Genomic DNA, 16,475 nt, shown 5'->3' with positions numbered 1-16,475 from the left:
TCATTTTGCAAAAAGCACTATACAAAAGAATCACAGACACCTGAATTTCCTCATTTGTTAGCAAAGATAGCACAAGCTGAAAAATATAAACAGGTTAAAAATTCAAGCAAACAGAGAGATCGTTTATGGAGGGGGACACTCAAGTAGCTCTTACCATTTTTTAAGTTTTATCTGGTCACCTTCACAGTAAGATTTTTTCTCAGCATGTTGCAGCGTAGAAACACAAAAGTAAAATATACATGGGCTTGGTGGCTGGCATACGGTATTAAAACGCATCATCATCATAAGATGCCAGAGGGGTGACATATAGCCCTATCAACCAAGTCATGCAGGCTCCACCAAGTTCAGAAAAAAAAGAGTCCCTGGTTTTCAGATCATCTCTGCAACATCCAGAGATGCATTGCTGGTATATCACTAAACAAAACAGTGGAATATTATCATGTGTTCAGCATGGATCTACTTTTTTGTTTCGCAACATAATTGCTGTAAGAGCTTTTTCTTACGCAGATTGGTGATTTTTTTTTTTCCTTTAGCATGAACTAAATTAACAAGCTAAAAAATATTTTTCTTGATTAAACCAAAAACCAGGGCAGTGGAAGAAAAGTTACAAATAGTTCTCTTTGAACTCAGATGCCTCTAGTTCAGTGGGGACAGTTTGCATGATCTTTTCTATATCAACAACATTCCACATGCATATTCTCTCTATCTCTTTCAGGAAATAAAAAGGAATGGCAGAAGCAACTATTCCCAGATAAACAGGAGGACACCAATACAGTGCATCCCTTTTCTAACATCTCCACTATGCCTGTACATGGATATTACACTTAGACTTCTCCTTCATATCCTAAGATAATACTGGAACTTGTTTCTACTTTAACTCAAGTGAGCCCTAAGACAGTCACTTTGTGGCAGTCTGCTGATTTTCTCTTTATCAGCAGAAAAATGTTTACCGGTGATATTTCTTCCAGTTTATGAAAAAAATTTTAAAGGAAAAGGAAGATTAAATTATAAATAAGTAAATAGATAAAAAAGAGATAGATGACATTTTTTAACCAAGAATTCTAACCTTTTGGCTGGAAACCACAATGTTTTGGTTTGCAGTCATTGCCCTCTGCCACGTGGCTACTTTTACCTGAGGTCTCAAGCCCTCAGGTTGGAAGGTCTCTAACTGGATTACATCTGCTACACAGCAATTCTGTCACACAAATATCTCATGGAAATGTCCAAATAATCTGCAGAAAATGGCAACAAAAAGGATTTTTCTATATTAAAACATTTCAGAAAAAGAAACAAAAACATTCCCTGACTGGCTTCAGCAAAAGAAACATGAAGACCTCAAATGTACCCTGAAAATACAGGCCAGATATAGAATCAGAGACTAGCCTTAAATTAAGATAATCTGCCTGATCAGTTTGAGTGCTTCTGTTTCAACAGGTGTCTCAGTTCTTCTTTGGTGTTTTAAGGGACTGGAAAGAGGAATATTGAAAAAACTCAATATGCAAAGTTGCGATTACGTTCTTTTTGACGTGAACAAAAAAGGAAATACTGAAAATGTCTTTATAAAATTGTTCTCATGAGATGTACATCCTACTTTCAGGCCTGGGGAGTGCTGGGAGAAGGCTGTGCACATAATAAGAGCTGTACACAGAATCCTATCCTCAAATGAACAAAAAAATCTGAATTTGTCTGCTTCTCACAGACTGGGCTTGAGTCTTCTTTCAGCTGTAGCAGATTGACATTGGCATCATTCCACTGATGCCATTGACATGATTTCTGACTTATACTGTTGTTCCAGGGCTTTCTAAAAGTGTTTTTTTTTTTTATTATAAAACTGCCACTGCACGTGGTGTTAGCTGGTATCTTTTTAGGCATGTGGAGGAAAGAACTGCCTGGGGATAGAGACCATACTATCATCTCAGTTCTTGATGTGGTACCCCACAAATTTATGCTGACACAATGCAGCGATTGTAGAGCATATTGTGAGGAAGCACACAATCTGTTTTCTGCCTCTGCTTTTCTATAAATAACAGACTTCAGTCTCCATGGGTGCCAGGCTAGCGTTTTGCAACATACCCCTCCAGCCCTTTAAAATTCCTCCTGACCATCTGGGAATTTCCTGTTCTGCCAAATAGGTTTGTCCGGACAGAGCTGAGGTCTGTCTCTTACTGTTAAGAAATCCCCTTACATTAGGGCAGAGGCGTTCTGAAGTAGGTGAATCCAGACAGCCAGTGCCAAAAAGTAGACCTGGAACTTCTGCCACTCCTGAAAGCGCTGGGGGAAGGAGGGGGCGAGGGGTCAGCTTCAGCTGGGTGGGCGTGAGGTTGGGAAATGCCCCTTCCTGGACAAGAACTGAGCTTAGATTTTTACTGCTGATTCACTGAGCAGCATAGGGCCAAGCTCTGCAGGAATTCATTAGTATTGCACTCCGGGTGAGAGTCAAGAGACTTTTTTTTTTTTTCCAGTTTCTAATCCTCTCGAGGCTATTTAATGATAATGGTTTGAGTTTGTGGAATGTGTTGAAAACCTCCTTTGGGTCCATGTTCCCATAGGAAATTACCGTTTTTTCTAGTTATACTTTTTGGTAAGGGCTCATGCTAGCAACACCTGGAAAATGTGATAGCAATACCAGACTAAGCCTGACAGAAGCAAACCCAAAATTAATACCCACTCTGATAGAAAAAACACCAAGCAACTCTGACTTAGGATGTGAAGCTGTCTCACAACATAAAGCTTGTATTGCATTATGAGTAGTATTCTAAAAACAATCTTGCTGCAGCTTGATTATAGCCTTTCAGAAGGATTTTACTATGGAAGTGAAAATATGACAGCATTCAAAACCACACTGACATAACTAACGCTGAGGTGTCATCTTGAAACTTAAGAAGAATGAAAATGGGAAATTTACCCTAAAACACATTGCCAGTGTTCCATCATGGTGAGTTATAGCCCTGAGAAAAAAAACAAGGCTAATTCTAGTGACAAAGGATCAAAGAGTTTTGAACGTAACTTCAGGAGCTCTGCATGATTTCGGCAGCAAAATAAAGAATGAAAATGTTGAGGTAGTCTTTAAAAATGCACAAAAAGGAAAAGGATGTCACACTTGGTTCATATTTTACAAATCAAGAATTCATGTCATATCTTCATGCCCATAACAGTGCAACAAAAACATTTTCAGTCTTGCTCAATTCTGCTTCTAGGAAATACCCCAGGGGGTCAGTGGCCAAATTACTAGATGTTTCCAAGATGTGTAGGAGTGTTAAATCCTGGATCAAGGAAACTTTTTTTTTTTTTTCATTTTTAAGGTTCATAATGCAGGTTTTTTGTGGGGAGCACTGGGAGGCATTAAGGTAGAAGGTAAAAACTGCTGCTTTTTTTGGCTTACTGGTTTAGCATTAAAGAAATATAATCAGTAATCCTAGCTTTAAGTACCTGAATTCCAGACAAATTCTTTTATTTCTGTCTGTGTTTAATTTTATAACTCTTTTTAATGCTGGTACATCCATTGCACTTTAAAAGTCAGTATATAAATACATTGTATAAACACCTAAATAAGTAATTTATTCACTCACTGTATACACAACAATAATGAAATATTTTTATGTTTTTTAAGAGTTATGGTGGCCAGTATGGCGTGTGCCATAATGGTTATGCATTGGCAAAAAAAAGGTATCTAAGGTCGTATGATCCCCTAGGTGAACTGTGCAAGGAATTATAGTTCACCTTTTTTTGATGCTTTGAATTGTTGTCACATTATTCTTTATAGGAAGGCTTGTATAGGAAGTCTCTGGACTTCCCATTTTCATCCACTTATCCAAAAGTATAAAATAGTTTTGTGCTTGTTTAGAGTAACAGAGCAATTTCTACTCTGTCCTACCCCCTGTTGAAGTCTACTGAAAAGTAGCTACGTGCTTGTCATAACACTCTCCAAAGGTGAAATGAAAACAATTTATTTATAGGGGTAAAGCTTGTAACATGCTGGATGTTTCCTGGAAAGTTCTGAGTACCATCAACTCAAAACAGGACCCTTGGCACTTTCGGGGTCAAATCCTTAGATCTTGCAAAATCTAAGGTTGGCAAGTTTGGACAAATGTATTTCTAGTATTTCTGACCTCTAGCTCATCACAGACTCTCCATGGTGCTTGCTTGATGCTAGTAAATTTTTTCTTCACTTAATGGTCAAATATATGCAGCAAACACAAACATTACTTTTGAGGTTGTCATTGAGAGTGTTCCTGGTAAGAAAGTGACATGTTGGTGACCACCTGCATTGCCACACAAGGCATTCTGGTTCTACTTAACATTTCAGCGGGGGGTTGTCTGCATTTCAGATACTTTAATAACCAGCGAAATTTGGAGAATTCACGATTTCTTCATTAAAACATGCTGTTAAGCATCTTCTTTGCCTCACTCTTATATTCTTCTTAAATTTAGAAAAATAATTTTTCTGTTCTTTTTTTAAAAAAATGAAAACAGTCTTATTTTAAATAAAATCTTCCTCAGCTATGATGAGTTTTTCTTCAGCAGACTGTAATACTACTGAAATACGTAGTAGTATGATCTTTGTAGGGCCACACAGCCAGTAAATAGTTTACAGCTACATTGTTTCAGGGCATTTTACTGAACATAGTGCTGTACACCAGAGTAATTTTTCAGACTTTTCTGTCACTGCAGGACAAGTTATCTTATTGTGTGTGCTTTAGTGACATGTTGATACCTTGGGCAGCACACAAATTTATGGATTACAACAGCAACCTTCACCCTTCCTGTCAGAATTTTAATGAAAATCCTCTATCAGCCTCAAATAGACAGACTTCTTGCTCTGAAGCACCACCCCCACCTCCCACCTTATATTTAGCCTTTCCAATCTTTCTCCAGGTCCCTTACACTTTCTCTGAGATGACCCTTTCCAAGAGGCAGTAGTCCGCAGTTACAAACTCATCTTCAGGTTCCTTGGGAGTTACCTGTCCCATAACTATTTTATGGTATTCAAAATCATAAAAAACCACTTGAAAAAGCTACATATATTCTTATTGCATTTACAGCTTACCCAACCCACAAACTCATGACAGATATTTCACGTAGTTTACCCAAGCATTACACTGTGTCTTTTGAGCAGTGTATGTAAACATATAATGAGGTGCAAGCATTTTCCCAGTGAGGTGAGAAGCAGAAACTCAACTAATACCCTGGTTTCAGGGAATTCAGTGGAGTGTGAAACAAAGCCAACTTTCTCAGCAAAACTCAGCTAATGAGGATTTGAAATGACTCATTCAACAGGATACTTCTCAGTTGCAGACAGAGCCGAGTATTTTATCTTTGTACGGTGACTGGCACAATGGCTCATCAAGCAGATCAAACTATAAAAATTTATCTTTTACCAATGATTATTGAATTCACTCTGCTGCAGTCATCCTTCACCTTTAACGATAACCCTTTGGTACTTGGTAAACTCCTCTTGCCTTGTGTGCCTCTGAAAATACAGTTGTCTTGCTTATGCTTCCCTGCATAAAACTCTGGTAGTGTAACAGGTACAAATAATTCTTTAACAACTGACATGAAGGCAGAGGCCTTAACAGTTGAGCTGTACGATGTCATGGAGGTAAGCGATGTCAGAAGAATATACAAAAGGATATTTATTGCATCAGCCAGAATTCTTGGAAACGCCAAGAGATCAAACTGGATCATTCAAGAAAAATGTGAAGAGAAACAACCTTAATCATCGCCTTTGTAGTTAACAGGCTAAAGTGATAAAGAATTTTGCAGTCCATATCTCCTCTGCACAAAAATAGTAACACAGAAAAAGTTTCTAGCAGAGCATTGATGGCCTTTCCCATTAACAGGATAGAAGTGACGCAGGAAAGATAGGTGGCCCTTGACCATTTATCTCTACTATGGTAAGTCACACACAGAGTGAAGTATGAAGTTTTAGCCAAGGAACAAAGGGGAATAGTTCATTCAGGAAGAGATTAGGTCATCTCTTTGAGCAATTTTCCCTCTAAGCAGATCCTCAAAATTCCAGGCACAGCACCAAAGGCATCATGGTTTGGGGGCTGCCTGTTACTGTGTTGACTTGCTGATGTGGCCTAGAAGGCCACAGGAATTTCCTGATGAATTAAGACTAGATGAATTAGAGGATAAATATTTAACTATGACACAAATAAATATACTTAATACTTAAATGATAATGGCAGTGATCCTAAATCCTCATTTCAGCTACTTTTATCTACATATGAATGCCCAGTTTTCAAAGGCTGCAGCAGTCTTTATTGAGTCCTTTGGTGTTGGAGGAGACTTCAGAGAACCAGGTTGTATATAAACTGTTTCTGTGAGATTTCAGAAATATCAAGTCATTTCTACACAGGTTTTTCATAGAAAATATTAGGGGTTTAGGAGAACTAGTGGTCTGACAGTGATAGTGAGATAATTATCTGAAGATCCTTGCCTCTTGAGACACAAACACATGACTCAGAAGAGAGAAGAGAAAGGCATGTAAATGACCCTATTATTCACCTTCTACTGTTACCCACACACTGAGCTGATGGGAGAGTTTTAAAAAAGAGATTTATTTAATACAGTTCTCTTTCCTGCAAAAGACTTCTGCATGAGAACTAAAACTCCAGAAGATAATTATTGCTAAAGTTATTCAAAGCTGAATGTACGGAAGTGAAAATCAGCACATTTAAATAGAGCCATAGGTGGTTTAGTCCAAATTGAAAATTCATTCAATACAATGCTTAGAAAAAAAATTACATCATTTAACAAGAACTACATTATTTTTTCCTAAATCTCTACTGTGCAAGACCATATTTGCAGACAAGAGATTCAGAAAGAAAAATAAACTTTTATAAGCATAGGCTGACAACTTTAAAACATTCATAAATAATATGATCCAAAGGGCAGGCAAGTCTACCACAATCCTGAAGACAAATGTAAAAGCATCTCTGGAGATTGTACTAAGACTGCTCCTTTGATTTTTGTGGGTATTTAAAATGTGTTCTGTGGATTTGGAGTGTATTAAAGGTCAAATATCAAAATACATCTCAAAATAGTAAATTTACACATTGAGAATCAGATTCTTTTCATCTACAGTCAGGAAGTAAGAACCCTGCTTTGAAGGCTGGAGAGTCTTTGATAATGTCTGAAAGTTTGTTGTAATATTTAAAATAGCGAGCAGGAGCACACAAATGACACCAGTGCTTTTCTCTGTGAAACCTTGTGAGTTCCCTCTGCAGGTTTAGGCTGGTGTGGATCACGGATGAGGAAACTAAAAGTTTGGCCTGCTAAACAATGTTATCCCTAAGACAGAAGTTTCATAACATAGACAGTATCTTTCAAGAAAATCCTCTTGCACGCAGAAAGCCTTTAAAGGAAGTTTAAATGTGAAAGAAGGCAGGATCAGTCTATAAATGGCATATCAGCCTGCAGCAGAAATAATTTTTAGATTCAAAATTGATTAGCACCAATCTGATCATCTATGCCCTAGTGTGCAAGAAGCCATGCTGTCAAAAAGAGACAAATTACCTTCTAAGGTCATCTGCTCATACTCTCATTTTTCTCCCACAGTTCTCTAGTCTTGCCTTAATTTCCTGGCAGGGATGCTCAGAGCTTATCTGTCTCTAGCCTATTTGCCTGCTTGGTACAGAGGGAGGAGAAAGAATGCCAGGACCCAAATCCTCAGGCAGAACAGAGTCAGAAGGGAATTCTGCTAACTAACTGGAACAAGTGCATTTTGGTTGTTCCCATACATTCCTATTACAGAAGAAACGCCTGGTACACTATTTGCAACAAGACAACTAGACAAAACATGACAAATGGCAAGAATTTACTCCAACAAATAAAAATTCCCAGAAGACCTGATGAGAAATTATAACTATATAGTTATGCCAAGTCCTATTAAAGAAGCAGATGCCATGCATGCACAAAGTACAATCAGGTTTGTCTTGCAACAGATGCACGTGTAAGGACAGAGACTTTTCAGGGATGGGGAGTACAAAGGTCCAATATTTTTTCCAAAATATATGAAAATTCTTGCTTCATATACATTCTGGAAAGGACAAAAGCAAACGCACACTTATAATTTATCAACAACACAGTATGGGGACTCGTTCATACAGAATTAATGCATGTACAATACACAAGGTTTCGTCTTGCTACCAACTCTTCTAGTTTTTTTGAGCCAACAGGTCAATACCAGGAGAACAACAGATTGACAGCAGGTAAGTAGGTATAAAACATAAAAATGGATTTAAGACACAACACTTAGAAACAGATTTCCATGTACATTAACATCAAACAGTCCAAAAATCTAAATGCATATATGTGCGTATGTGCACGTGTATATGTGTGCACACACTCATGCACCAGGGAGAGGTGTCCGAAGGAAAGGAATTCTGCAGACTTCTTACAGAATTTTTGATCAGCCACTGTTTACTCATGGATCTTCAAGCCAGATTTTCCAACTGCAATATCATATCTGCACTTTCAGCCTATTTCTCTCTCTTCTAAGTCAGGAATAGTAACACAGGTCATATGACTGACCATGTACTACCATATAATAGCCCTTTAAAGTACCTTTGCTAAAGACACACCTATTTCACCATAAAACTAGCATAGTTCTCTATTACCCTTTTCTTACTGGATTTTTTTTTCTTTTTTTCATTTCTGCTCCTAGAAGCTAGTCAAGGGAGTATAAGAAATTTCTTTCAATCATGTAGCTCCATGGCCTAGAATACTGATTTTCTATATGACTTCCTCTGAGGGATTATAAAATTATCTTAATCCTTTTTTTTTTTTTGGTTGGTTGGTTGGTTTTAATCTGAAAGCAAACCATTTTTAGAAATGTGGAATAGCACCCTTCCAGCTGGCCATATACCTGTCTTGCTTTGACTGTCTGTACCCGTATGTTTGTTCAATGTTGAGCATAGCCCCACTGTTAGGTCTTGTTTAGACAAGGAAGTTGCACTAGTTTGACTTCCATCAGTTTTAAACAGGGATAATTAAACTGGTGCAAGTCCCTGCCTAGACTTCTTATCCCAGTTTAGGAGTGACTTACACTGTTTTAGATTAATCTGATTCCTAACTAAGGTAATGAAAAGCGAAGCTTGATCTTTGTGCAGGAACATTAATGAGGATGTAGTGCAAATGTGCAACAATTTATGGTATTTCTAAGTTACCCTTCCAAGTGAATATTCACCACCGTGGTGTTTCATAACACTGTCAAAATATGCATATGTGGTTACACAAGAATAACCTTGTGTTAAAGTACAGCTCGTTTCATAAGAAAAAGAACTCTTTCTATGAAATATGAAACTATTGCAATTTCCTTTTCCTGATCAAACTTCAACCCTTTAACAAGAGAGGAAATCCTTATGCTACTGGGAAGACTTTTACACCAGGGCTGTTTATTCAAGACACTTGAGCTGCTGGTGCTGAAGATGAGGTTTGCATCACATCTAAAACCAGGACACTGGTTCTGGAATGTCCTCATTTACTAGCTCTTCCTTGTTTCCATCTTATTGCAAATACAGAGAAGAGGACTGAACTAAGCGGAACTGTAAATTGAGATGAATACAAGCAGGTTGTTATGTATCTTCACCTTTCAGGATATGCTTGCAATAAATCACACAAGTAAGCCCAGTTTTGATAATGACAAGTTTATTCAAAATTGCTGGTAACAGTAGCTCTGAAAAACTACCCATTCCTCACTGGTCTTCCTGAGAATCCGTACAAGACTAAGGTACAGTCCTATTCATCTTAGATGAATACAGGTTGGAGCAGCAGCTGCTCGATGGGTTTTAAGAACACTGCAAGAATGAGGACTATTCTCACTGTTAGCAGGACATACATAATCCATTTACTCAACTGCAACCTGCAAAATGTACTTAGCATTATAGATTCATATTGCTGTATTTATCTGCTTATTTTTTATAAATTAGTTTAGTTACTCATTTTAAAATTATTTTCCTTCCAAAAGATTTTTTAATCTTACATTGTTTTCTGTAAACATTGAAAGTATTATTATCATACATAAACTGTTAATAGCACAAAATACCTTCCACCAGAAAGACTCCAAAAGCAACACAAAAAATAACATATTAAGCCTCCCAACAGCCTTGTGAAATTGAGTAGTAGTACTATATCTGTGTTAGAAAAGGGAAACAGGAATACTTAAAGTTTACGATTTCCTTGCAGTTACAAGGGAAGTCTATGCTACAGCCATGGACAGAAGTAAAGCTTAAATCCATCCCACTTAACTGAGGCATTTAAATCAGGAACCGAGCTGCTCAGGATTTCCCTGGAGTCAATGAAGAGAAGCAGGGACTTCCACAGGACAGTTCAGATGGCTGGCTCTTCCTCTGGGCTTGCTACTGTCTCTTGACACAGCACTGAGAGATTCCCCACAGCAAAGAAAAACTTATCTTGGGTATCTCTGGGTTTTGGCCAGAAGTTTGGGTGGGATGATGCAGACCTAAAATACCCAGCTTTATACTTTTCCCACATGGGCTGTCTTTTTTTTTTTTTCCAAGGCACCCAGCACTGTGAAGTAGAGATTACTTCCAAACCACAGAAGGGAATGGGAACGATGAGTTCTCAGCACCCTCAAAATGACACACCATTTACTGTATATCAGTTTCATTTAGAAAAGCTCTCAGTGCTCCAAATGAGATCTCCCACTGGGCATGTTGGTTGGACAGTTCTGATGACTAATAAATGTAATATTTTATTGTTACCAGAAAGTTCCTAATTACAGCTGTCATCACTGAAAATAAACACATTCAGGTTCTACTGCACATTATGATAAAGCTTTCTGTCCAAGCATGGGAAATATTTTTTTTTAAGTAATTTGCTACCAAATGTGGCAACATGTGAGACTGCCCTTCAGTCTACTTCTCTGATTCTTCTGCTTCTTAAAAAAAACTTTGCCAAATAGGTTATCCCCCAATAATGTAAAGCTTTCAGGCATTTCCACAATTGAAGTCTTGCCTCTTTCTTGTGGGTGCCTCAGAATATCCCAAGGACATCAGCAATTTGATTAATAAAGCTTTGAAATGCAGGCATATTATTGGCCAAGAGATTTTTTTGAGGTAAATAAGCAATTTTGGTTTTACACTCAAATGTGAATTTTCTTAGAACCAGTTTGTTTCCATGAGCTTATTTTTGTTCCTTAAATTTGGCTTTTATATATACTTACCCGCTGAGTACTACATACTATATAAGTAATCCCACTAATTGGAATCCCACCATTTGTTTCGCAGCTTGTTTGTGGGAACTGCACTTCAAATGTCACTAGGATGAGGCTCTGCTTTGGATATGAGAATTCATTGACTCCAAAGCAAAAAGGAGCACCTAGAATAGTAAAGAGCCTCTGGGTCTAGACAAGAAATCCGGGTTCAAGCTGGATGCCAAATAGGAGGCTAGTGGCCAGTTTTGGATGAAGCTTTCTCACTGTTTCCTTTTAGCCCTATTCCACCTTGAAAAATGAAAGATTTACTGGAAAGCCATGCCTTACACAGCCCTGATAGTAAAGCTCATACAAGCAGAATGGCAGATTCCAAATCTAATGACCTGCTTTTATTTGTGAAAATTAACAGGAGTTCATCACAGATCTCCTGGTTGCACTTAACATCCAAATATTATGCGGACTTTTAGGTCACATGTTACATTACAAAATGCCCAGTGAGACATAACCATAAATAAAATGGAATTTTTACTATTTCTTGTAATAGTTCAACTAGGGAAAATTGGTTTCTTAATGTGACAAAATTTTACACACACTATGGCCACCTCCATCTTTATATTAATATAAATTTGCCTCATAGGATATTATGACAGCTTTTTAGATCTGTCCTCTTCAGGGTAGGCTCTGTCACACTTTCACACAGCTTCACAGCAAGAGTGACATGTAAGGAATTTTCCTGTCTTCAGCAAACCATGTAAAATCCAAGGCAAAATCCAGCTGCTCCATACACATCAGCATATTATTACTATTTCATTGCAGTGCTAGACCCTGCTGGTAAAGACAGCAGAGAGTGGCAGACTTTCAATGGAGCCACAGCACACAGTGACAGACACCAGTCTTTCCAAAAGCCGGTTTCATCTATACAATGACTGGTCCTCCTCAAAACCTAGATTCCTTACATTTTTAAAACGCAAGTGAGCACTTGCGATGTTACTTCGGCAAAATAAAGAAGTCAACAGAGAGCACAGAGAATGCCATAGACAAATAATTTATCAAAACCATGGTAAGAATAAACTTTAAAGTCGACTATCAAATGACTACAGATACTCCAGAAAAATTGCTCATAACTTCTTTCTTTAATGACTGAATCCGGCTCATCATTTTATACTTCTTCTGTTATAGCTGGTGACAGCACAGGCACTTTGAAGGGAAAGGGAAGTGAGTTGAAGCTTCTTTATTTGGTTTAAGTGTAGTGGTGCCATCAACATTTGCAGCGAAAAGGAAAAAAAAAAAAATCTAAGTTTGGATACTGGCTGACCAGAATGATTGTGGTTCACTTTCAACTCAAACTTGTATGTCTGTGTTAGCTTCTTACACTATACTATTATTAAGCATTTTAAACTTTTATGGTATTCTGCTTAGGTAATGATCAGGAAAAAAGAAAGCGTGGATCATGTAAAACTCACTTATTACTGTAATAACAATTATTACTACTATTTGGACTAACGGATAAGTATATGAAACACTCATCTATATAGCTATCCTGAATGCATACTGAGTCCATCGATACCATAAGTTCAGCAAACTGACTAGCAAGAAGTTCCCAAGCAAGACATGATGATAACATTTCATGTAACTCCTCTTTGGCAATACTTAGACACTGCAACTGAATACCAAACAGTATCACATGTGCCAGTCAGTTACTGCAAGAAAGAAAATGTGATTAACTGTTTGTTTTGAACTATTAGTATAAACATATTGCAGAAATGAAACCCAAGCTTAAACAATGGGGAAAGTTATCCGGTATTAAAATAAACAGTTCTAGGAAAATCTTTAAAAATGTTTATCAAGTCATCTTCTTCCGAGTAGTTTCTGCGCAGAGCGTTTTGCCGTGTCCCTGGTTTGCCAACCAATCCCAGTTACGCTGACTATAGGTATGCAAATGCCAATGGACACGGCTGGGACTTAATTGCCTGTAATTGCCTCCCCAAGCAAGCACATTGTTATCCACAATCAAGCTTGTAGGTTATCACAGCAGCACCTTGGGTTTTAAGCATAAAAAAAATTACCTTTTTTAAAAAAAAGAATACTTGTTTTGCTTCTAGAAATCTGCTAGTTTAGATATCAAGGAAAAACATTTTTGAATTAAAATACTACGGAGTTAAGCAAACCATGATTCTTACAATCTTTCTTAATAAATACTCTTTCAATATTGCAGGCCAGCATCTGTGCTGAGAAAATAATTCACCCTGCCAAACGTTGCCTATGTACAATTTTAATGAAAGTTATATATATTACCTGAAGTAATAAACATATTTCCTTTATGTAAGACAGAATATATCTCAAATTCTTAAACATTATTTTTTATTATAACTATTCACTTCCAGTCATAGACCTATAACCATTAATTATTCTTTACTTTGTTCACAGCAGGTGCATCGTAAAATGCTGTTTAGTGTAGCAGCAGTTATATCTGATGTTAAAAATCTAGGGGGAAAAATACATGCAGAGTATAAAAATGAGATGCGAGATATCTACATGATATATTCATAACACTTAAGCATTATGCTTATTTTGAAAGGAAATGAGTTGTGGCCGAGACGCTTTGTAATGGCAACAGCAACAAAGCAAATTCAGTATTCAGAGATGCTATAATGGAGCTGCATCAGCCTCATTTGTTCAGAGTGAGCCATACTCCATCACACAGAGAAACGGGTCCTTTCATTCCAGGGAAAACTGACACATGGGGATACGTGCACAATCCCAGTTTTATGTAAACCCCTGGGAGCAGAGGGTTGGGGGCTGGGGAGGAAAGGACGAGGGGGATGGTTCTGCCTGTAGCCAGTTTTACAATCACTGCAGAAGAAAAGAGTCCTCAAATATAAACCCCTTTCATTGGGCTTCCTACCTGTTTAATCACTTCCCTCCAAAGTGTGAGAGGACTAACCCTAACTCAGCCATTCACACTCCAGAGACTCATATTTCTTCATGCTCAGTTCACAGTGAAACAGTGATCTTAGTTCAGTCTCTAGTGGACAAACACAGAATAAGTAAAGTCTTATAAGCATGATTCAGCAGGCAATTTGCTCAAGTAAAATCATGTGTGCATAAACACAGATAATAACTTTCCTCTTTTTAGTGCTTGTCTCAGCCTCCCAAGGTACAGTAAAATAATTTCTTAAGAAATGCTTTCCTCTACAAAAGCCATGCCCTCATTTGCAGCCTTATATTCCCCAAAGCAGACCAAGATATTAAAAAATGAGGAAAGTAGTCTAAAAAAGAAATGCTTGGTTATATTTTGGTTTATAGTCACATGTTTACTGGACAGAGTCTTTTCTCTCTTGCTAGAGCCAGATATGCAAAGAGCATAATTAATTTACCAAGAGATCAGGAAATCCTCTCTGAAGATTTTAGTAGGGTTAGGGGGATGGGGATGACTGTATATGCTTTTTAACGTATTTCTGTCTTGTATACTGTCTGGATGAAACAAAACTTGTAAATGAGATAGGTAACAGTAACTATGCTAATATGAAGTTTTAGCCCACCTAGCAGAGTCTTCACTAGATTTTTATTGATGTTCATTCTTAGTATGAACTTGTGTTAGAGTTAAATCATGTATCTCTCAAATGGGTTCATACAGTAGTTTTCCTGTGCCATCTTACATGACTAGTTGCATCATTCAATTGCTCAATTTTCTAAGTTTTGCCAGGTCAAAATGCCAGTGTGAGAATGGGAATATTACAAATAACTATATACAAAGACTGTTTGTTTATTTATTTTTACCGATCAGCTATCCCAAGGCATTTTCATTACCAAGGTATGGACAAGATCCTACAAGGTATGTCATTTTACACAAGTGAGTAATCCTGTTAAGGTGAATGGGACTGCTCATATGAGTGAAATTATTCACATATTTAAGTCTTTTCAGGCCCAAATTAAGCTCATACATAAGATACTGAAGAGTTCATTAGAAGTTTAGAGCTATTGCACAAATTCTTAAAAAGAATTACTTCTGCTAAGTTACTGCAACACCTTCAAACCCATTTTTCCCTTTCTATGAAAGAATGCATATACACACTCACAAATTAAAACAGGCTGTTTCAAGTCCAGTGTAATCTACACAGTTAAAAGTTTTACTGCGATGTTTTAGGAGTGTGAATGCCTATATACTTTCTTCCTTCTTTCCAGCAAGTAGCTGGGTAGAATAGTATTACAGGATCTATTTTTGGAGGAACAATGATATTCTTAACCCAGTGCTTTTAAATGTTGATTTTTTAAAATGCTCCCTTTTGCTGTCAGAGTAGCAGGTATCCTGCATGGCATCTGATCTGAAGCTGTGAACTATAAGTAGAGCTTATAGGAATACTTGGTAAGTTCTGTCATTAGAATCTCTGGAGGATTTTTGTGTTCTCTGGCTCACAAACTCCCATGGTCTCTTGAGATAAAGCTTTAAGAAGTTGCATCTTTCAGTAACATGAAGAAAATTCTGCTCGCAAGAGCAATGTCACTGAGAAGGGTGCACTCTGGCTGAAACATTTCTCCCCTACACAGCCGTGAACTAGATCAATCCTTATTACCTCAGTTCTCATAGAAACTAATGAAAACTTTGAACAGCATAAGCATCACAGAAAAAAATCCATTTAGTGAGAAATGAAAAAAAAGAAACACTTACTTTTTGCAGCCACTGAGTGTAATTTTCCATCACATGTTCCAGATGTTGCAGTTTCTGGGAAGAGAAATCCTGTTCCACGTGAGGAGCATCTCTCTGAAGAGCATTTGTGTTGTACTGGTCTGTCGTGCTTTCACGACAGTTCCCGTCCTGTTCTGGCAGAATGAAAGTATAGGTGCACTGCCCATGCTGAATCCGGTTAAATCTTCTCCCACTGGCTTCTGGACCCCGACGCTGATTATTACAGCCTATATGAGCAAGAATCGCTGCCAGGAAAGCAAAGGAAAGGAAAACTGACATGTTATTATTACTTTCCTTTCCTACTTCAAGAAAAACTTTTTCTTCCTCTTTCTTTAAATTTGTTCTTAATTTCCCTTAAAGTCTTTGGAAAAAGGACTGGAGAAGCGCACTTTAGTAATCAAGCTTGGATAAACTGTTATTTTTTTTAATTTCACTATGAGGACAGCTTCCTTAGTTAAAATTGGGAATATTTATTGCATAGTAGTTAAGATTTATTGTTTCCTCTCTGTTACAGTCCAGCATGTAGCCTGCTTTAGTCAGCTGCATATGCATATCCCAGTCTCTTTCCCCTACACTATCTGCTGCAGAACTGCTATTTTCTCTCAG

The 16,475-nt window shown here is 37.6% G+C and overlaps 1 protein-coding gene across 1 annotated transcript in view; it reads right to left on the bottom strand.

Moving 5' to 3' along the window:
- ANGPT1 (angiopoietin 1) overlaps positions 1 to 16,148 on the bottom strand; it is a 162,385-nt gene extending 146,237 nt beyond the window's left edge. The window contains exon 1 of the mRNA XM_050891999.1: positions 15,852 to 16,148. Within this exon, the coding sequence (XP_050747956.1) occupies positions 15,852 to 16,148 (297 nt within the window). The remainder of the gene's footprint in view (positions 1 to 15,851) is intronic.
- Positions 16,149 to 16,475: the final 327 nt, after the last annotated feature.

The sequence above is a fragment of the Gymnogyps californianus genome, chromosome 2 (genome assembly GCF_018139145.2).
Source record: "Gymnogyps californianus isolate 813 chromosome 2, ASM1813914v2, whole genome shotgun sequence".
NCBI classification, from domain to species: Eukaryota; Metazoa; Chordata; class Aves; order Accipitriformes; family Cathartidae; genus Gymnogyps; species Gymnogyps californianus.
Note: the sequence above shows the minus strand (reverse complement) of the source record. Positions and strands in the feature narration are given on the sequence as shown.